This window comes from Prionailurus viverrinus, chromosome C1, assembly GCF_022837055.1.
Source record: "Prionailurus viverrinus isolate Anna chromosome C1, UM_Priviv_1.0, whole genome shotgun sequence".
Classification (NCBI taxonomy): domain Eukaryota; kingdom Metazoa; phylum Chordata; class Mammalia; order Carnivora; family Felidae; genus Prionailurus; species Prionailurus viverrinus.
In genome coordinates this window covers 196,658,457-196,680,621 of record NC_062568.1, presented here as the reverse complement: position 1 = coordinate 196,680,621, position 22,165 = coordinate 196,658,457, and the positions used below count along the sequence as shown (strand labels likewise).

General features: G+C 51.8%; 1 protein-coding gene across 4 annotated transcripts in view; it reads right to left on the bottom strand.

Annotated features, from left to right (window-relative positions):
- IL22RA1 (interleukin 22 receptor subunit alpha 1) overlaps positions 1 to 21,760 on the bottom strand; it is a 36,323-nt gene extending 14,563 nt beyond the window's left edge. The window contains exons 1-8 of one of the 4 annotated variants that reach the window (XR_007155154.1): positions 21,485 to 21,760; positions 18,019 to 18,151; positions 16,923 to 17,101; positions 15,087 to 15,262; positions 10,645 to 10,783; positions 6,453 to 6,574; positions 4,384 to 5,447; positions 1,462 to 3,689 (exon numbers count right to left, since the gene is read on the bottom strand). Coding sequence is in view for 2 of the 4 variants with exons in the window: in XM_047873366.1 (XP_047729322.1) it covers positions 4,494 to 5,447; positions 6,453 to 6,574; positions 10,645 to 10,783; positions 15,087 to 15,262; positions 16,923 to 17,101; positions 18,019 to 18,151; positions 21,485 to 21,527 (1,746 nt within the window). In the remaining 2 variants the exon portion in view is untranslated. Of the gene's footprint in view, positions 1 to 1,461; positions 5,448 to 6,452; positions 6,575 to 10,644; positions 10,784 to 15,086; positions 15,263 to 16,922; positions 17,102 to 17,943; positions 18,152 to 21,484 lie in introns of those variants that run through there. The other 3 variants (XR_007155153.1, XM_047873366.1, XM_047873367.1) reach the window with 3 other exon arrangements.
- Positions 21,761 to 22,165: the final 405 nt, after the last annotated feature.

The window sequence follows — 22,165 nt, the reverse complement described above, 5'->3', positions numbered from 1 at the left end:
TGACAGCTCGGAGCCTGGAGCCTGCTTCAAAATTCTATGTCTCCCTCTCTCTCTGCTCCTCCCCTGCTCATGCTCTGTCTCTCTCTCCTTCAAAAATAAAAACATTGAAAACCCCTTCCTAAGTATGCCTGTGTCCCCCCTTCCTCCCTGGCTGCAGTGTTAAAAGCATCTTTTGCGGGGAGAACATTTGGTGGCTCTCTTCCATCTTGTACTCAGTCAACCTCAGACGGCCTTCCCAAGACCCACATGTATACATTCTCCGTGAGGTGCGAGAGTGAATTGGACGTAGAGCAGGGGCGGTGTGGGCTTCTAGGCCAGCAGGAGACAGGCATTTAAACTGCTCCTGGAACCCCCTTCCCCCCAAGGCAGCCTGTGGACCAGGTGGCTGTAGGACCTTAGGGAAGTCAATTAACCATTCTGGTTCTGTTACCCATACAGTGGCGTCAACTATGCTGGCCTTGCAGTGTGACTGAGAAGGTTCCGGTAGGGAAGGTGGAGCCGGCAGCACGGTGACTGGCACCCACAGAGGCCTGTGAAACAGGAACTCCACTGGTAACTCCACAGCAGTCGGAATGTGGGAGCTCACCCTCCTTCCGTGTGTGGGATTCCCATTCACCCCAGTGATGCCCTCACCCCTCGCGGGGATGTCACCTCAGGGAGAGCCGGATGTGCCGTGAAGTGCACACAGCCAACCCCGCAGGTCACAAGGCTGAGCAGAGGTGAGGCTTGGAATTACATAAACCTGGGTTTGTTTGCTTGTTTATTATTTTAAAAAACGTTTATTTATTTTTGAGAGAGAGAGAGAGACAGAGCATGAGCAGGAGAGGGGTAGAGAGAGAGGGAGACACAGAATCGGAAGCAGGCTCCAGGCTCCGAGCTGTCAGCACAGAGCCCGACGCGGGGCTCGAACTCACAAGCTGTGAGATCATGACCTGAGCCGAAATCAGACGCTTAACCGACTGAGCCCCCCAGGCGCCCCTAAACCTTGGTTTAAATCCCGACCTCTGGCACCTGCACTCAGTCACGGAGGAACCCTGGCCTCCTCTCTGGGCAATAGTTATCCTGCAGAATGATTGTAAGAGTCAAACGAGGTTAAAATGCATACATTGCCCGATAAAGTACCTGGCTGGCGGCCAGTGCCCCCTTCTCTCCTTTCCTTCTCATCCTCCCCCTTTTTTTGCGTTCTCCGGATGTATGAACATTAAGGACAGTTGTTTAAATGCGCCCAGCAGCCACCCTGAACTTCCATAGCACTTTTTCAGACCACAGCCAAACTGTGGTTTTTGGGGGGATGGCTTCACCTGGTGGCCAAGCAGAGTGCTGTCTGGCCCCATGCTTTCTCTCACCACCTCCTTTCTGCCTGCTTGTCTCCCATCCCTCCCTCTGTTGTTCTCCTCCCCCCCCCCCCCCCCCCCCCCCCGGTTAATTCCAGGTACTGTTCTTGTCATACTTTCGGTCTAAGCGTATCTTCCTTATGCCGCTTCCTCCTTGGAGTGAGAAAGGAAAACGGGCTCAAGCAGCCCCAGGGGCTGAGCAGGGGGCTAGGGTCTCAGGGCTGTGACCCACCAGCAACAGCAGGTGAGGCCATTCCTGTCTCTGTCCCACTTTCTGGAAGCTGGGGTGGGGACAGCGACAGGGGACAAGCCTTGGCCCTGACATGTGGTCATAACATCCTTGTTCAGGCTGACACTCGGACCTGGGAGGGGCGCAGAGGGATCCAGCCTCGGGGACCCCAGAGGGGTCCAGTCCCAGGGGCCCTATTCTCTGGGTAGGAGACTCAGGCAACCCCTGTATGTTCCTGGGGCCGGGGGCCTTGAGAGGCCAGAGGTCTGCGGACTTCACAGGTGCATGTGCTACCCGAGTAGCCTGGACCCCCACCCCCACCCAGGGGATGGGTGACTCCAGGGAGGTGATTTGAGGCTGTGGACAGGGAAACTGGTGGTGTGAGGGCATTGTTCCCTCCACCTGCCCGAGAGGAATCGCCGAAGGTGTTTATTAGAAATACAGATGCCCCAGGAGCGGTGGATTTAGCAGGGCTGGGGTGGGGCCGGGGAAGCTGTGTTTACTCCTGGGCCGGGCTCTGCTGTGAACACTGGGCTAGATGGGGCCAGGCTATGGGGAGTCCTGGTAATGGGGTCAGGGCCTAGGACACTCAGGGATGCCAGTGCCTCATCCCAGCTCCAGGGGGCCTCAGACACTCTGCCTTCTAGCTGCTTCCAGCCCTATCTGCAGGTCTGGGCTGCCTGCTTGGGAGACCAGAGACCTGGTGCCTGTCCCTCAGTGGGGACAGGGCGTCCTGAGGAGGGTCACAGGGCTCAGAGCCATTCATCTCTCTCCTCAGGCACTCAGACACCACCCTCCGAGAGTCAGGGAGTAGTTGGGACATCTGTCTGTCACCCTGAGTTGCTTAGAGACCTTCGCAGCCCGGTGAGTCAGAAGAGGTGTTTAGGGCCTAAAAACATCATCTCTGTGACTCCTCAACCCTCTTACCTGGTGAGAACAGTCAAACTGTTTCTCATTACTGAACAAGGTGAAGAGAGTCAACCTTTGGCCAGGTTCACCTCAAGGGACAGAAAGCAGACTTGTTTGCAGTGTGGGGGGAGGGGAACAGTCATTGGGGCCGCCTCAGCGGCTGCTGAGAGAGCGGGCTGGGGTCATCAGGAGGGTGGCCCACCCTTCTGTTATGGAGATATTAGGTCTAGACCAGTGACCCCGAAGATGTTAAGTATTAATTACAAACAGATAATAGCACCAGCACCTGGTGCTGTGTTGTGGGGGGGGGGGGTGAGGAAGAGGAGGGGAGACATATCTGGGTACAGAGCAGAGAGGACACTATATTCGGGAAGGTCATGCTCAGGCAACCCGACTTTGGCCCTGTTTTTCAGAAATATTCAGAACGGGCTTCGGGACAGGAGGGTGATGACAGGTCCTGACCCCTTAAGGACCCCATTGGGGCCCCCTTCTTTAATCCCCGTGAGTCTCATCTCTGAGCATCCAAACCAGCGTGGAAAGTTCCTTCTCGTGATGAGGATGAAAAGCACTAGGTTTGAGCTCCAGCTAAGTCATGGTGCCCCTCCCCGAGTCCCTTCTCTCTGGGCCTCGGTTATCTTATCACAGGGCTCATCTGAGAGGGAAATGGGACAAAGGACGTGCCAGCCCCCTGAGGCATGAGCAAGGAGCCCTTTCCTTACTTAGGAGCAGGAAGAGAGATGTTCACCGCCTCTGGTGAGCTGTCCTCTGGGAACGGCACTCCCACCCTTAAACAACTTCCTCCTACAACCTCAGCCAGAAGGGAACCTTTGTCTTCAGACCCTGTTTCCTTCCACCTCCCCCAGATAGCCCAGCCCCTCTGGCCTGGCCCAGAGCAATCCTGAGAAGATCAGGGTGATGTGAGCCCACGAGAAAATGCCCAGCGTGAAGCCACATCCTGGGGGCGGGGGGGGGGGGGGGGGGGGGGGAGGGGGAGGGGGGGAGGGTCACTTACTGTAAAACATCACAACAGGACATTTCCTGGGCACTGTGCATGTGCCAGGCACAATTAAGTACTTTATAGACATTTCGTTAATTAATTTCATCCTCGCCACACCGCCGTGAAGTAGGTGTTATTATCTCCACCTTACAGATGAAGAAACTGAGGTTTCGAGTAGTGATTCATTTGCTTGAAGTCAGACAGCCGGTAAGTGGTAAGGCTGGAATTTGAACCCAGATGAGCTAAGTTTCCAAAGCTGTCAAGTAAGTGCACTTTGTTGTTGTGTCTACTTCAGGGGCCACATGACCCCGTGTTCCTTACAAACCCTGCTCTCAAGACAGGGTCTGAACCCTCATCGTCCGCCGCCGGCAGGAAAGGCTTGTGTGTGTCCTCCCGCCCTGGGACCTGCATTCCAGGGGAGGGGGGAAGCCCCCCGGCAGGGGGATGAAATTGAGATGGTGTGATTTCAGGCAGTAGCCGGGTTGGAATGAGCCCCGGGCCGCGCCCCTCCCTCGCGCCACCTCGACCTTGGCAGAGTGCAGGTTGTTCTGGTTCTGCCCAGCCTGCTATGAGGCGTCCTTCCCAGACTCAGTTTCTCAGGATAGGGGAACCACAGAGGAAGTAGAGACCTCACTCTCTGTCCAACTCGTTTACGAATCTGGCCAGGAACGGGATGGGGAACTTGGTGTCCAGCATCTTAGGAGAGGGGGGCGCCGGATCTCCGTGAAGCCTCCTGCGTTAACTCCCCACACTGCTTCTCCCCTCAGGGCTCTGCTTGCACATGCTCATTTGCATACGATGCATACCCAGAACTCCCCCGCTGCAGTCCTTATCATGGTTTTGCTCCAACCATAGCTCACCCATGGCAGGGGCCCCGTGTCCTTCTTTCCTTCGGTTCTTTCAAGGGCACTCACCTGCGGCCGGGCTGCATAGTGTGCAGCATGGTCGGGTGTGGGAGTGACAGCCAGTGATGGGAGGTAGGGCGGGGACAGGGAGGAAGCCCCAGGCCCGCCCTGTTCTCCGCTCAGGCCTCCCACTGCACGGTCAGGGCCAGGTCTCTGAAGAGAGAGTCCAGTTCTGTGGGCTGCTTCAGGTCTGATGCCTGAGGGGCCGGGCTCTGGGCCTCAGTCTCAGATACAGGCTCCTCGTCCTTGGGACACACGAGGGACTCCAGCAGGCCCCAGGGACTTGGTTCCTGGTCTGTGGGGGAACAGGGGAGGGAAGGAGTGTTCAAAGGGAGGGACACAGGGTGGCCCTCGATCTGGACAGAGGAGAGGAGGGGGAGCTGGCCCTTCAGGTACGACGGTGTCCCTAGTTCCCCTCTGTGTAGCACACTGGGGTCAGGTACTCTGTCCGTGTGAACTCCCAGATGCTGGTGGAAGGAATTTGCTTCCTGGGGGTCCCCCATATCCAAGGAGGTCATCCCTTGCAGAGAAAGGCCATCGGGGATATACCTTCCAGCTGGTGCCTCTTTCTGGAGCTGACCTTTAGGCCTGAGGTGTTTGGGACTACAGAGTGTCACAGGTGGGGAGTCTTTGCCAGAACCTTCTACACACATCCCATAGGAAGAAGGCCAGCTGTCTGGAGTGGTCTGAGGAGTGTAGGAGGGAGGCTGGACCTCAGAGATGGCCTGCGCCGTGTATGATGGAGGTTTAGCTTCGGGGGTTACTTGAGGTGCATAGGGTGGGGGCCTAACTTCCGGGGAAGCCTGGGGCGCACAGGACAGTGGGGAGAGTGCCTGGTGAGGCGGCACTCCAGAGGGCCGGAGGACGGAAATGTCTGGCTGCCCGAGGTAGGTGATCTCAGACAGGCTGTGCAGTGGTGGGGCTCCCGGGGGCTCCCTGGGCCCGGAGACCTTGACTTGAGAGTACTGTACGGGCTGGGCCAGACTGCCGGGGCTGCTCAGGTCGAAGACAGGGATCAGCACGTGCTCCTGGATGAACCGCAGAGGCTGGAAGGTCAGGACTCGCTGGACGTTCTGTGCAGGGACAACAGTCTACCCGTTAGGGCACGTTCTCAGCTCCCTGAGGGTGCCGTGGATGGTTGGGGTCCTCCAAGGAGAGGCAGAGGGGATGGGGTAGACCACCTGGGGCACTTTTCAAAATGCACGTGCCGCACACCCCCTTGGCTTTCCAGAGAATTCTCTGAATGCTGGGCCTCTGTGAAGGAACAGGGCTCCCAGTTCAGGCTTTAGTGGAGGGCCACTTCTAAAGTCTAGGCTATCTGAAGGAAAGAGAGAGGGGCTGTGCTTTCTCGAGGAAGTAGGTAGCTCACATTGGGGGTTACCTTGGGGGTATGCTCTCGAGGTGGTGGCCCACACTGTTCGTCACTCACGAGTCCCCAAGGGCCTGATATAGGGGGCCGGGTGCAAAAGGTTGGGGGAGAAGGGGAGGCAGGGGAATTCTACAGGAAATGGCTCATCTGGGCTTTGACATTGTGAAATGCCCTCAACTCCTCTGTCCCTTGCATAAACGAGAGCCGGCTCCTAGAGCCCCAGACCCGTCAGGTCGGGCCTCTGCAGCAGGCCCTGTGGCTTTAACAGACAGCCGGTGCTGGCCGCCATATTGGGGCGTGACTTGGGGGGCTTACATAGGGCCTAGAAGCCCTGGCTACACTGGCCCGGATTCCAGGGAGGCCCATTTTGACAGGACGTGAGCTCCAGGGCTCCCCCGAGTGCCCACCTGCTGTCAGCCCCTTGTAGCTGCCTGCTCTCCTAGGTTACCTGCCTGGACGTGGATGCTTTCAAGTCACGTGGGTTTTCTTTACCAAGCCCACTGTCCCCCGTCGCCAACCCTTCTCCAATACACCCTGCTGGGCCATGTCTTTGTCGGCTTTGGGTTGGAGAAGAGAAAGGAAGTCTAATTTTCTGCACTATGTGCTTCTCCCTCCCCTTCAGGGAGAGCCAGGGGTCCCTGGGCCCATGCCCCTGCTGCTTTGGGGTCCCCCCGGACCCCTCCTTCCGGCCCCAGGCGCAACTGCTCACCAGGGAGTTGGGAGGCGGAGGTGGCTTGGTGACATATCTGTAGCTCAGGTAGCAGAGCCCTGCGACGAGGAAGCCCATGGAGAACAGGAAGGCGCCCGAGAAGGAGTATGTCCACGTCCGATCTGGGGGGGGTGGTGGCAAAGGGGCCAGAGCAGGAAGACTGAGGCTGGGATCTGGTCTGGGCCGGATCCCATGTGGACACTGCAGGCTGGGTGCTTTCCCTGCCCTGCCCTCTTGGGCCAGGCTTGGGAAGGTCTCTCCTACTCCCAACGTGTGCAGGGCAGGGTCAAGAGCACAAGAAGGGGGCCACATACTAGATGCCTAAGTATCCAGAATTTATAAATCATTCTGACAGTAAAATATGTTGTATGCTCCCACCCCGACGAATATATTTTTCATAACAACCTGGCTCAGCGCAGAGCCTGCTTGGGATTCTCTCTCTCTCTCTCTCTCTCTCTCTCTCCCTCTCTCTCTCAAATAAAAAAAAAATTAAAAAAATACATAACAACCTGGAAGGCTAGGTTTGAATTTTGGATTCTTAGATTCCTTGGGAGTCCCCGCTGAAATGTGGGGGTGCAGGGAGAGCCTGCCCCTGACCCACCCTGGCTCTATCCCTCTCTGGCAGGGGCCTTGTGCACATGGATGTGGACTCCCCAGCCCACACAGCCAAGCTCATCCATGTGCCCCCCCCCCCCCCAAACAAATAGCCACAAACAAACGGCCATCCTTTGGGCTAAGGGTCTGCACATCAACAGCGTCTCCTCTTGGGAGGAAGGACGCAAGGAACAGATCCGCTAGACTGGACACAGGCTCGCTCAGGGCATTTGTACAGGGAATTTTGGGGTCCCAGGTACTCAGAGTGTGGTCTAGGAGGTCACAGGCTCCGGGGGAGAATCTGTGCATTTGGACCTAAGGACTCTTCACCTTGTGGGGAGGGTCATGGCCAGAGTATGGCCGGAGCAGAGCCTTCTAAAGTGACCTCTGTTGCCTGGGTCTGAGGACAGCCCTACCTCCCTAGCAGGGGCCTGGGGGCAGAGGCAGAGGGGGTTGTGTGGGGGGAAGTGGCAATGGGAGGGGCCTGTCCTCTGTGCCTCCCTACAAAGGTAATGGGCTGGGTGTTTGGGAAGCTCTTGCTCAGGAGGGAGCCCGGGAGGGCACCGCCCTTTCTAAAAGGGAAAGAGAAGGACGACTAAGGGCTTTAATGTAGAGCCTTCTCCCAGTGGTCCCGCATCTTTGAGACTGATGCTGCCAGTTCTTGGCCTGACACACTTCCTGTCACCAGCCCAGGTGGGACCGGTAGGGGGCGTGGTAAGAAAGCAATAGTTGGGGTTTTGCGAAAACTGGTGATTTGTGTTCTCCAGGGGTTTTGACCCTCCAGGCCACCCTCCTTCCATTCCCCCCATGTGGTGGGATGCTGATTGCCAGCTGTCAGTGACCTTGACAATTGCTGTGAACCCTGGGAATCTCTGGAGCCTCCACTTCTAGCCCACTTCTCGCCCTTCCCCAGCTCTGACTGTTGACCTCTCTGGGTCAGCTTCCCACCTCAGTGATAACCCTGTCCCCTGTCACACGGTATTCCTCTTGGTGCTCTGGAATGCGGGGTGTTAGAGGTCTGGCTCAGCCACTGACATGCTGAGAATCCTTCTCTCTGCTGCATGACCCTCTCTGGTCTACTATTTATTTTTATTTTTATTAAAAAAATTTTTTTTCACACTTACTCATTTTTGAGAGACAGAGCATGAGTAGGGGAGGGGCAGAGAGAGAGGGAGACACAGAATCCAGAGCCGGCTCCAGGCTCTGAGCTGTCAGCACAGAGCCCAACGCGGGGCTCGAACTGACGGACTGTGAGATCATGACCTGAGCTGAAGTCGGACGCTTAACTGACTGAGCCACCCAGGAGCCCCTCTGGTCTATTTATTAAGAATAAGAGCCAGCAATTACTGAACTCTTACTATATGCAAGGTGTGGGTGCTCTGCCTATGACATCCTACCAAACATTGAGGGCCAGAGATGCTCCTTTCTTAGGGATAATGAAGCTGAGTCTCAGAAAGGCTAAGTGACTTGGCCAAGGGCACACAGCTGCTCGGTGGAGAACCAGGATTGTCATGTTCAACTACAAAGCTCTCCTCATAGGCACTACACAAGGATGCCTTAGTTTCCCCATCTGTAAAAATTGGATATGGGGTGAAATGACCCCTAGAGTCCTTTCCAGCATCAAGATGCTCAGATGTTGCTCTGTGACCCTCCCAGACATCCTGAGAAGTAAAGTGGAAATTCTGGACTCTGCGATAAGACAGACTGCGTGATACGGGGTCAAGGGCAGGACATATCACTCTGAAATGGAAATAAGAGACATAAATGTGCAGTAGAGAGGCCTAGCCAAAAACAAAATTGCAAAGTGCTGGTTAGAGCCCAGGCTTCAAGATTAGATGAACTGACCAGCTGTGCAGTTGCTGGTAAGTTGCTTAGCCTCTCTGAGCCAGAGTTCCGCCTCTGTGAAATGGGGGTGAGGCTACCCAACCCGCAAGATTGTTATAAAGATTAAATGGGATAATGCATGTAAAGCATTTCACATAGTGCTTGGCAATGGAGTGGGTACTTAATAAATGGCGGGAATTGTTGTTGATATACTTAATTTTGAAGGATAAGGTGACTTCTAGATGTCAGGAAGAAATAGGCAATAAGAAATGTGACTTACGTAAAAGTATCTACGGTCTTAGAAAAAAAATAAAAGGTATCACATCATGAGCTAGACCGTGTAAGGACAAGCCAATAGAAGAATAAGGATAGAGGGGGCTGCACATTGGCAGAAAGTGGGGTGGGGCTGGGGTAGACCAGGAATGGGGGACATGTGTCTAGTCCATCCAGGGGAAAGAGTCACAAATCATATACATGCTCCCAGCTTGGTGCCTGTACAGTCGGTTTCCTTTTCCAGCTCTGCTCTTGCCAAGTTCTATTCTGGTGTCCCCGTGGCCCTTCCCCAGGAAAGGCTTGCCCCGCGCAAGTGGCCAGCGCTGGCCTTTCGACCAGGCATCTTTTCCCCCGAAAACTAATGCACTGGGACTTGGGTGGAGGCAATCAGTCTCTTGTGCATTCTTGGGGCGACTGGTGAGTTGAGTTTCTGAACAACACCGGGGAGGAGAGCTTCCCCGAGGATGATTCTACCCGGCTACAGGCATGCCCCACGGCCCAGCCTCTGGCAGCTGCCTCGCCTCCTCATTAGCACAGAAATCACCTACTGACATCGTGAATCTGAACCTGATGACTAAGGAGGAGACTCTTTTTCCAAATCCATCCGACCCACTCCTATCACTTTCATCTTCTCAACTTGCACCATCTCCCTGAGCCAATGACTCAAAACGATTTCTATAGTAGCGTGGTGATGAGAACATGGTCTCCTGAATTCAGCTTTGTTCTATCCCTCACCGCCTGTGTGCCCTTGTGCAGGTTACTTAACCACTCTGAACTTTAGTGTCTTCAGTAAGACAGGGTGATAATCGTACCTGTCTCATAGGTAGCTCATGAGGATTGTGGTTAGTGGTTCCTGGTCCCTGGCTAGCACTGCAGAATAGCTAGTTCTTGGGGTGCCTGGGTGGCTCTGTCAGTTAGGCGTCCGACTTCAGCTCAGGTCATGATCTCATGGTTTGTGGGTTCGAGCCCCGCATCGGGCTCTGTGCTGACAGCTCAGAGCCTGGAGCCTGCTTCGGATTCTGTGTCTCCTTCTCTCTGCCCCTTCCTCACTTGTGCTCTGTCTCTCTCTGTCTTTCAAAAAAAAAAAAAAAAAAAAATTAAAAAAGAAAAGAAAAGAAATGCTAGTTCTTATCACTGTTACTGTTCTTGGACTTTGGAAGATACTGAGGGAACTTTTTATCATCTCTGCTTTCCCTTCTGCAGATTATTTCCCAGTATATCTCACCTGGGTTAATATTACGGTGGATTTGCCAGGGTATATACAACGCTGATCAGAGAGAGGATATCCAGCAGGTTGGAGGGTAGGGATTAAACACGTTTAATAACAGCCCATCAGCTAACTCAATGATGGATAAACAAACATTGACTTTGGCAATACGCTAATAATCCTTCTGTAGTTTTTGGTGGGCCACCAGACCTCACCTTGGTTAGAGGGAAGAAAGCACAGAGTCAAGATTCGAATTCAGGAGTCCCACCTCCCTCTGGCTCCAGTTGGACTTACCTGGCAAGGTCTTCACTCGGCACATGTAGGGGTCGCTCTCTCTGACCAAGGCTGGAACAAAAATCCTGATGGCTCCAAGGAACTCTGTGTCGGGGGTCAGGCCAATGAACTCGTATTCCCTCTGCTTGCCTCCAAGGTGCTGAATTTGATAGAGAACGCAGAGTGACCCCTTTTACACACTAGTCTCCGTATGGGGCCCAAGCAAGCCTGTGCACCCCTCTGCCTGGGTTATTGCACTCAGTATGGTCCACCAGCTACCCACACCAAAAGCTGGTGGTTGGTCCGCAATGCTCCATTCCTATTCCCTTACCCTCTGCTTTATCTGCAAACCCAATCGGTCACCGAGCAACACGTGCTTTCACTAGAACAGGGTCTGCCCATGAAGCACTCTCTTTAGGCTAGCTGCTGTTACCATCACCGCCTCCACCAACATCACCATTATCTCCCCTTCTCCGAGTTTTTCTCCTCCTCCTCTTCCTCCTTCTTTGTCAAGTATCAAAAACCCTTGAATATCCGTCCCTCTCTTATGCCTTCCTCATTGCTTCTGCCTTAATTGGGCCTCAAAAGCTAAGAATTTTCTTCTTCGTTCTTTGCCTTTCAGCTACATCTTCCCCTTTGCAGGCATGTGGAGGCCAGGGTTTAGGGTTATTTTTATGTTTATTTTTGGAGGGGCGTGTAAGTGTGTGAAGGAGTATACAAACGGATTTTACAACTCACTGTTTTGTGCAACTCATACGGTTGAAATTGCACACGTTAAATATCGTGTGATACAAGTCCAGCAGGTTGCCAAGGCCCAAGATTCCTCCTTCCCCAGATTTTTTTTACTGCCGCTATCGGCACAGAGCCCGACGCGGGCTGTACTCACAGACCGGGAGATCATGACCTGAGCCGAAGTCGGACGCTTAACCGACTGAGCCACCCAGGCGCCCCATCTCATTCACTTTCATATTCGATCTCTCTTCTTTTTGCTCCCAGTAATTTATAGCTTCTTTGGACTAACCCTCCCTAAAGCATCAACTGTAAACTCTGGCCAAAATAAAAACCACCTGTAGGCATTAGAGAATAAGCAAAAGCAGGCAGATACTGGAGAAAGCAGAAAGGGAAAGGCATTAGGTGGATTTGTCATTTTTTAAAATGTCTTTTTGGGGCGCCTGGGTGGCGCAGTCGGTTAAGCATCCGACTTCACCCGGGTCATGATCTCGCAGTCTGTGAGTTCGAGCCCCGCGTCAGGCTCTGGGCTGATGGCTCAGAGCCTGGGGCCTGTTTCCGATTCTGTGTCTCCCTCTCTCTCTGCCCCTCCCCCATTCATGCTCTGTCTCTCTCTGTCCCAAAAATAAATAAACGTTGAAAAAAAAAATTAAAAAAAAAAATGTCTTTTAGCTTGCGGTGTGGTTTAAACCTAAATAGAAACCTTGTAATCTTACTGGTTTGAATAATAATATGAGAGAGTTCTGGGCAATCAGAACAACTAAAAGTGAGGGGAGAGACCGCAGAGAGGACTGGTCCATAGAGAGGCAGGAGGCCCAAGTTCTGAGTGTAAACCTGGCCCAAATCCCCGGCTGGCCCCTAAAGTGAGTAGGATAAACTCCAAGCAGTCCAGGTAAAGGTCAAAGAATGGGACTGACATTTTGGAGTTTGAAGCCCAGCCAAATTACCTGCCTGCTAAAATAAAACAGAACAAGTCAATTACTCTTTGGAAGAAAAGAACAGAATCCAGAGCCCCCCCCCCCCCCAGTATACCATTCACAACATCCAGGATACATTCTAAAATTGTTAGGCAGGCAGAGTAAGAGAAAATGTGATCCATACTCAGGAGAAAAGACAATCAGTGGTGCCCTCCTCCAAGATGACTCAAATCTGGCATTAACAGACAATGATTTTCAAGCAGCTGGTAGAAATACGCTCAAGGAAGTGAAAGAAAATGTGCTAAAACTGAGTGACTAGGAAGTCTCATCAGAATAGAAACTATGAAAATTGGAAACTTTAGAACTGAAAAATACAATATTTGAAATAAGAATCGCACTTGAGTGTTCTTAATAGCAGATGGGAGGTGACAAAAGAGCCAGAGAACTCAAAAACAGATCAATAGGATAAGGAGAATTAGCGTGATGGTCACACAACTTTTTGCATGTATTAAAAGCCATTGAGTTGTACACTTTAAAAGGAATGATTTTATGGTATGTGAATTATATCTCAAGGAAAAGGGCCAAGATGGTCAGAATGCTGTCTTCAAGAGATGTACTTTAAATATGAGACAGTGAAATTGACAATAAATGGAGGTAAAAGGATATACGAGGGAGATTAAGTATAAGAAAGCTGGAGAGGCTATATGAGTAACAGGTGAAGAAGACTTCAATACAAAGAATCATACTGGGGAGAAAATGACATTTCATGATAAAAGGGTCAATTTAGGCCCCAATGAGGCCGTAACGATCAGAACTGTGTATGTGTTTGATAACGGAGTTTCATGCACACAATGCCTGGCCAGATTGCACAGAGTTAAAGGGGAAATAGACAAATGGGTGGAGGTTTTATTTTTTTGTTTATTAAAAAAAATATTTTTAGAATCTTTATTTATTTTTGAGAGAGACAGACAGACAGAGCATGAGCAGGGGAGGAACAGAGAGGGAGGGAGACACAGAATCCAAAACAGGCCCTAGGCTCTGAACTGTCAGCACAGGGCCCGACGCGGGGCTCGAACTCATGAACCACGAAAGCCTGACCTGAGCCAAAGTTGGACGCTTAACTCACTGAGCCACCCAGGCACCCCTGGGTGGAGATTTGAATACTCTCAGCAATTAAAAGAACAGTAGACCTTCCCCAATCAGGAAAGACATACAGCATGTAACACTATCAGCCGCCTTTATCTGATATATTTATAGAGCGCTCTATCAAGCAATGGTAAGATAGACATTCTTTTCAAGCACACATGGATCACTCACCCAGATGGGCCATATGCTGAGCCAGAAAACAAGTTTCCATACATTTAAAGGGACCGCAAACACACAGAGTATGTTCTCTGGCCACAAACTGAATTAAGTTGTAAGATATTCAGTAAAAACCCAAATATCTCCCCACAAGGAGCGTGATAAGGACTCTTCCTGCTCAGTAATCTCTAACTGCTCCCCTGACTGTGAAAATAAATAGAACTTCTCTGTCCACCACCCAGGTTTACCTCCCGTGGCTCGTCTACCTCAGTGGTTGTCCCGCTTCAGGGTGGGTAAGAAGCACTTGGGTCGTTCACTGAAAATTCAGATCCCAGACAGGCAAGTACAGAATTTCAGTGAGTAGATTGGAAGGAGGCTGCGTTTTAAATAAATACTGCAGGAGAGTCTGATGCCATCGATTGGGGGCCACGTTTTGAGAAACAGCCCCCGCGCTCCAGCCAAACCAGACTATTTGGTGCTTGTCAGTAGGGCTTTAAGTTTTCTTGCTTCTGTCTCCGGTCATGGTGGGGCAGCCTAGGCCAGTGAAGGGAAAATGTGGGCTCTGAACAGAGCTGGATAGGAATCTTGACTCTGCTATTATTTGCTGAACAATCTTGAGCGAGTGCCTGAACCTCTCTGAGCCTCTGTTTCCTCGTTCAGAAAATGGAGATAATAGCACCTACCTCCTAAAGTTATGGTAAAGACTAAGGGACATCAGAAGCATGCATTACTTGGCACGTCTCAGAAATTGGCACTGGCACCAGAAAGTTCTGGGAGTTTTTCCAGAACTCTTTGAGCTGCCATTTCCCCCCTCCCCTCTCCACCCCTGCTCCACCACACACGATACCCTTATTTTCCTCTTTCTATAACTATCTGAATTCTTGTTTTTGCTCCTTCTTCATCTACTAGGTTATAAACATCTTGGGTGCAACAATAGTCATTCAATGGAATTATGGACTCGTGGCACCTGCTGGGAGAAAATAACACGTGTTTCCTGGATATAAAAGAAATACCTTGTATGCGATTTGACCCTTTGTACCCTTGCTTTCCACCTTTCCTTGTTAGTGATCTTAAGACACTGCCTGTATCCAGTTACTGAAAATAGAGGAGAACCAGCAAAAAGAACTGCAGCAGTGGAAATAGATTCCAGCATTTTCCAAAGCGGACACCTGAAGATGTTAATAGAGGTTGCTCTCCAGGATTTTATAAGGCATTAGGCAAAAGATAAAGTTAAAAAAAAATAATGCAAAGTAAAAAGAGCTTCTCTGGTCAAGAGATTTGAGAGAAGTTGTATTCAATGAATTAAAACTGAAGACTTGGCTTTGCAGGACTTGTCAGAGACTTTAGTGCTATTGTGTATGTGATCTACAAGAAGGAGGGCTGTGTTTCAGAGAATGCTAAAAAATACATATATATAGAAAACACATCTCCTTTCTACTTAAAGCGATGCAGATCTAATTGAGAGGGAAATGAGTTTCCAAGGCAGGGAAGGACCAGGGAGACATATACACTTACCATCTGGTAGGTGTGGTTGACCTGGAGCTCTAAGTGGTAGGACAGGTCGGGGAAGATGTCCTCCAGGGTTAGCCGGTGACCATCCCCTGTGTGGATAGGCGTGGTGGTGGGATGGACAATCATCTGGATGGATCTCACCTTGGGGATACAGGTCACATTGGGTGGTTTGATGGTAGCTAGAAAGGGGAGAAGGAAACGCAAAAAAGAAAGGGCTAGAACCAGCCAGTAGTGTCTGAGACTGCCCCGGACCCTGGGACGGGACTGACTGCTTCCCTTCTCCTCCCACCCCCACCCCCAGCTATGCTCTGAAAGCATCAGCTACACAAACTCATGAGAAGACAAAAGTTCTGCAAGCAACTGGTGTTTGGGGTTGAGGTTGGCAAAAGGGTGCCCAGGGGTGAGTGGGAAGCACCCAGGGAGAGGGGCAGTGGCCCCCTAGATTAACCATGACCTTACCCTGCCTTCTCAATCCCCACCTCGAGTCTGGCCAGAGCACCCTTCCCTAAGTCTACTGGCTATGACAGCTTTGGGGACTGATGGCTCAACTACATAACCTAAATAATGTTTGGGGGGCCTGAAATTATTGATTCGGCCTCAAAGGCCAGACCTAAGACTTCAATCTCGTTCAAGACAAAATTTTCCCAATAACCAAATAACCCTTAGGGGTTTACAGACCTCTTTAAGAATTTGATGAACGCTATGGAACTTCTCTTCCCCAAAATGTACCTACAGATACAAATATTTTCCGCTCGATTTTAGGGATTCATGAACCCTACTCCTCCTGAAGCTAACTTATAAAAATCCCTCAAGGGTCCATTGACCCACCAAGATCAAAAACATCTGAACTAGAAGAATGTGAGCTTCAGTTTTGTTTATAAAAAACTGAGTTAAAAATCCTCAAAAAGGGAATGAGGGAAGTAAACGAAGACTACCTCCATCGAATAGATCATTTTGCAGCCATGAGATGTCCACGTCGTGGAAAAATGCTTAACAACACGGGCAAACGTTCCTGATAGCATTCTTTGAAAAACACCTACCAACCAGGTTACGAAAGAGTAGAGAGAGTCCCTAGCAACTATGGTTATGTTTAAGTGTTCAGATTCTTTTGGGCTACTTTCATTTTTGTTTGTGGATTTCTATATTTTCCAGATTTTCTGCAGTTAAATATGTATTAATTGGACAAGCCAAGAAAAAATAACTTGTTTAATTTTACTTTTTAATTTTCTTGGACAGCCACACGGCTGTTAAGTCAGTAAGTGAACATCACCACCTGCTTAACTTGTGTGGGGAGTTTGGCAACTCCTACTCCATTCATTCATTCATTCATTCATCAGTTATGTATTAATTCCCACGTGCCAGGCCCTATGCGAAGGACCGAGAATACAGGGGATTCCACGCCTCCACATGGAGTCCGTGTTTCACTGGGGAAGGCAGATGCTATACACGTAAGCAAATGGTGACATGAGCTGTCGAGACAATGAACAGTTGACTGTGGCAGAGAATAACAGGTGGCCATGTAGTGAAATGAGGTCACTGGGGCCGTGAGCGGGGACGCCCACTTAGGAGGTGATATTGAGGCAGAGACCAAGACTGAGGACCGGAAAAGAGTCCAGGCCAGAGTAGGGCGCTGTGTTAGGAGGCCTTGGTTGTAGTCAAGAGGCGAGGTGAAGGCGACTGACCTCGGGAGGTCGGGATGGAGCTGGAGGAAGATGAACAGTGCACATGGGATGCTCTGTAGTTGCGGCTACCTTCCTTAAAAGCCACGTCTCTAACGGCCCCCAGAGCCCTCCTGGGCCGTCCCCCTCCCCTTCCCTGCAGTGAGGGGAGCCCACTCACTGTGATACAGGGAGCTGAACCGGTCGGTCATCTTGGTGGCCGACGAGCCTCCAGCGCTGATAGCAGTTACGCGGGCATAGTAGTGCTCCATGGGGTTGCCCGTCTCCAAGGTCAGGTTGCAGGATTTCCGGGTGATCCGTTGGCAGCCCTCCTTTGCCAGCCACTCTCTCTCTCCGTACCTGGAGGCGAGGGAGGGACCGGGGCACACGTTCAATGAGCGGGCCTGGCACTGGGCCCGTGGTTTATTAATAATGATAACGATATCTAGTATTTACTTCGCATATCTGTGTCCCAGGCCCCTTATGCGGATGATCTGTGAGTCCTCACGGTGATCCCGTGAGGTTCATATATCATCCTCCCGCCTTTTCGAATAAGGAAGCTGAGGCTTAAAGAGGCAATATCTGGGCAGGTGTTTGGAGCTTACGCCTGGGGAGCCGGGATTTGAACTCAGCCAGCCTGAGTTCATATTCTGGGCTCGTCGTCACCAAAAGCCTTTGAGGAAGGCACTGTTATCCCTGTTTGACAGATGAGGGATCTGAGGCACAGAGAGGGGAAGTGACTTGCCGCGGGATAAAGTGGCAGGACCAGCAACGGAACCCGGGTTTGCAGACCCCTGAGCCCACGTCAACCTCCTCCCCTGCATGGGAAGGGAGACGGGCAGGAATGAGGGCACGGGCTCGAGGGGGTGGGCATGACTTTCTGTTGAGCTAGTCTCACTGATGAGAATAAAACAACTATTGGTAGCTTATTATTTTCCAGGCACGAGTGTTCATGGGTCTATCTTAATTAATCTACCTAACAATCCGATGATGAAGGTCCTCTCACTTTACGGATGGGACACAGGCTTGGTGCCCATCGCCCAGGGTTATAAAGGCGAGAGCCGGCCAGTCTGACCCCGGAGCCTGGAATTTTAACCATCACCATATTCTCCCTTTGCAAAAGAAACCACAAAGGAGCAAAGCTCTATCTGGCGGGCGGTGGTGCAGGCTGTATAACATCGGGTGGGGGGGTGGGGACATACCGCACAGGGGGATTTTCTCGGAAGGGTCGGTTTCAGAGCAGAATCAAAAGAGGTCATGTGGAGAGGGAAGCCTACTTTTTATACTCAACACTGTAGACCGTGTCTGGGGCGCTCTCCGGCCTGCTGTCCCACGTCAGGATGTTTTCGAAGTTGCTGGACTGGAATTTTACGTGTTGAAGAAGATCCGAGGTGCCCTCAGCCACGTGAGCTGCAGGAAGCGGGGGAGCAGTGTGAGGAGATGGGCAGGAGGACCCTGCCTCCAGCCTCCCAACAAGCCGTCCGATGAGGGGTCCTACTCACCAGAGACTCTGCAACGGACCATCCCCGCTCTCCTTGACTTCTTTTTCTATTCTTTACTGAGCTACCTTTATTGTTGTTATTATTATTTATGATTATATTCAGTATTCATGATATATTATTATATTTACTATTTTCATTCTTCACATCCCATAAAATTCGCCCTTTTATTTTATTTAAAAAATTTTTTTAATGTTTATTTCTTTTCTTTTTTTTTTTTTTTTAAATTTTTTTTCAACGTTTATTTATTTTTGGGACAGAGAGAGACAGAGCATGAACAGGGGAGGGGCAGAGAGAGAGGGAGACACAGAATCGGAAACAGGCTCCAGGCTCCGAGCCATCAGCCCAGAGCCCGACGTGGGGCTCGAACTCGCGGACCGCGAGTTCGTGACCTGAGCTGAAGTCGGACACTTAACCGACTGCGCCACCCAGGCGCCCCATAATGTTTATTTATTTTCGAGACAGTGCGAGAGACAGAGTGCAAGCCCCAGAGGGGCAGACAGAGGGAGACACAGAATCCGAAGCGGGCTCCAGGCTCCGGGCCGTCAGCCCAGAGCCCGATGCGGGGCTCGAGCTCACGAACTGTGACATCGTGACCTGAGCCGAAATCAGGAGTCAGTCGCTTAACTGCCTGAGCCACCCAGGCGCCTCTCAGAGACGTTTCTTTGCTCAGGGTCACAGTTAGTATATGACAGAGCCTGCAGAACTCATCAGAGTGCTAGACTGGTCATGGGGGGATACAGGAGGGCAAGGAGGGGACAGCAAAGGGCCAGAGCCCCGAGAAGAGGACCAGGGAGGGACCACCGCCCCTGAAGCAACGTCTACTATAAATGAGAGCCTTCACTTCCAAAGCTCTTCCCTCAGCCCTCCACGCTTGGTCTGTGGAAAGGAAGAGGGGCGCAGGAAAATGGGAGCCGGAACTGACAGCTGGCTCTGAGCGTGCTCAGAAGGGCCTGGTTGGCCGGGGTGGGAAATAAACAGGTGCGGACCCACTTGCGCCAAGGCCTTGGGGCCTTGTGTACATATGTGTCTTTGATGTGTGTGTGCCTCCACCCACCCTGGACGTGACCATGACCACAACAGGCCCAAGGAGTGGGTCGTTATTTAGTCCCCACTCTGAGTCTACATACGATATTTCTGCAAGAGGGGTCCATGGGCTTAGGAGGCACCTGAGAGGGTGGGAAAGAGGGTTAGGACAAACCTGACCCTGCTGTGCATCCACTGGCAAGGTCTAAGGACGCATTCCTCTTTGAACCTGGGTTGGTCAGTCCCAGCAGCTATAGAGATCTTTGTGTTCCAGGTTTCTTGGAGCTCTCAGAACAAGGCCTAGGGGTCTGGGGGTGCAGGGGGGTGTCTTACTGCTTCTAGCCAATGTGGCGGCTATGCTATTGGGCCCCAAGGTGTGGCTGACATCTTGTTTGGATCTGAGTCTGGGCAGAATTGGGCTCTGTTCTGGAGGGAGTGAGCGATCCTGGATTCAGGGCTGGGTCTTAAGTTGAGGGAGGGAGTCCAATTTGAAGTCAGAACTGAATGGTGGCTTCTGGTGGGGTGGTAAAGGTAGGGCAAGCTGGTAAAGGAGAGAGCGAGGGTGGATTTGAGAGAAGGTCAGGGTCTGTCTGGGGTGTCTAAGCCACCCCTCGTTAGGGGCTACAGTGGAAAGGTTGCTGGCTGGGGTCAGTATGCTGGTGGGCTAGTTGGGTTGGGGGGGAGCCTGGTGGCTGAGGCTGAGACTTGCTTGGGAGGTGAGGGGCCCAGGCTGGGAGGAGGTTGGCACCATTTTTCAGGAGGGAACTGAAGTTGGCTTCCAGAAATGAGGAGGATGGACCTTGCCTGGATTCTTCTTTTAGGGGGGATTGAGGGCTAACAGGATCTCTCCTCTCCTCCTACCTCACTCATTTCTTTTTCTCCTCAGCTCCATCATGTGTTCCCCAACCTGTGTTGTGTCTGCACTTCCTGGGTGAAAGTCTACATTGTGAAATCCTGGACACCCATGTGTTGTCTAGAAACTGACAGACCAGTAGCCTCTAGAAAAGGAAGTTCCCACGTTTGCTTGGAAAAACAATTCTATGTCAACAAGTCGGAAGCTAAGGAAAAACGAACAAACAAAAACAATTCAAAATATTCTGGAATCAGCCTCAGAATGCTAGGGCAGAGGAGACCTGGGTCCCGGAGAACCTTCTTGGCTCTGAACAACTCCTAAGACTGTTTCCCTTCGGTCCCCATCTGAAAGGGTCCGGAGCTTGTAAGACTTCCAATCAGAATGGAGTCTTCGGGGGAGGCAACAAGTCTTCCTCACTCATCAAGGGCGCAGCGTGTTGGGAATACCCATCTTGATGCCGGAGTTGGACAGACTGGAGGGGCCCAGGCGGCAGCAGGAAGCACTGTGGATCCCACCAGCTTACGCAGGGGACAGGCGACAGCAGCAGAGGGGGCTGGGAAGCCCCCGGCTCTTTATGGGCTTTATCCTGCACTTGAGCCAGAAAGGGCCCTGCAGGGACCCTCCCTCCCGCTCTTCAGTCAGCACTATGCATTCACTTCCTGGGAAAGTTCCCTGAATTGTACTACCCCTCTCCTGGAGCAGAGACACAATCTGGGATCTCACGCATCTGTTTGAAATTTCTCTATAACGGTAAATCAAGAAACCGATTTTATTGGGTTTGGAAACCATGCCTGCTAGTTCTGTTGTCAAAGGGTGTTTTAAGACCCGTTAACGCGGCAGGCCTGGACGTTGTGGGACAAAGCGCTCTCTGGGATCTAGAGAGAGGGACCGGAAGAGCCCCCCAGCCCCAGAGGTGAGGAGGGAAACATGGCCGCACTCGAGTTTTGTCCCTCTGTTGTTCACCCACCTCCCCTTGTTGGGCCAGTGAAAGCCAGAAGCAGAGGAAGGGACCATACAGCTATCAGAATGATTCGAGTGGTCCAAGGAGGTCTGCCTCCCTCGGGCCAATTCTCTAACCACTGAGGTGAGGGGATCCGGCACCCCCAGTTCAGACAGCCGGCTGCATCCCTGAGTTTAGAGGTTAGTTGAGTCTCCAGAAGAACCCAGGGTCTGAGGGGCCCTCGCATCCTCTCCCCAGTACCCTGAGGTTTCCCCCAGTTCTCCAGGGAAACTTATCATCCAGTTCAGCCCTAGTGGAGAGGAAACCGAAACTGGCTGGGATGGGGGAAAAGACCCCGATCAACCCTCCCGGGTGTCGGGGGAGGTGGGGGGGGGGGATCTGACCACAGGGTGATGGGCACTCACCGGCCAGGGATCCCGCGGCCAGGATGGTCAGTAGCGTCCTCATGGGGCCGGGCTCAGGGCCCTCTTTTGGCCTCCGCTCTGGGCAGAGCACGGTTGGAAGACTGAGAGGCTTTGCCGCCTTGGCATCGGGCTCCACCCAGGTGCAGGGGTGGGGAAAGATGGGAGGGTGGGGCCAGAGCAGGGGGAGCGAGGTGCAAAGGTGTCTGGTCTGTAAGCTTCAGAATTCCAGGTCCTGGGCGGGATCCTAGGGAGTTCCTTTCCTAGTTGCAGAGAACAGTAATAGCGACAGGCCAGCTTGTTTATCTGGTCTGGTGGCTGAATCAACCCAGGCTGTTCAGTGCTTTATCAGGAAGCTAAGAGACCAAAAAAAAAAAAAAAAAAAAAAAGGCAAAAATAATCCATGACACGCAGCCCCATCGGACAGCAATTTGGCACTGTGTCTCAAAAACCTGCAACATGCGGGTAACTTTTGTCCCAGAAATTTCCTTCTCAGGAATTTATCCTGAGGACAATCACTGGAGCAGACAAGGAAGGGAACAGGAAATATGTTTCAGAATGTTCCTGGTGGCAAAGGAAAAGCCGTGACTCCTTGGAGGAGGAGACAGAGGAAACCATTTTCTCCTTGTTGCTGGGCCTCAGGGAGGCTGGAGGGACCTGGACGCTGTTCAGGGTGGACCTGAT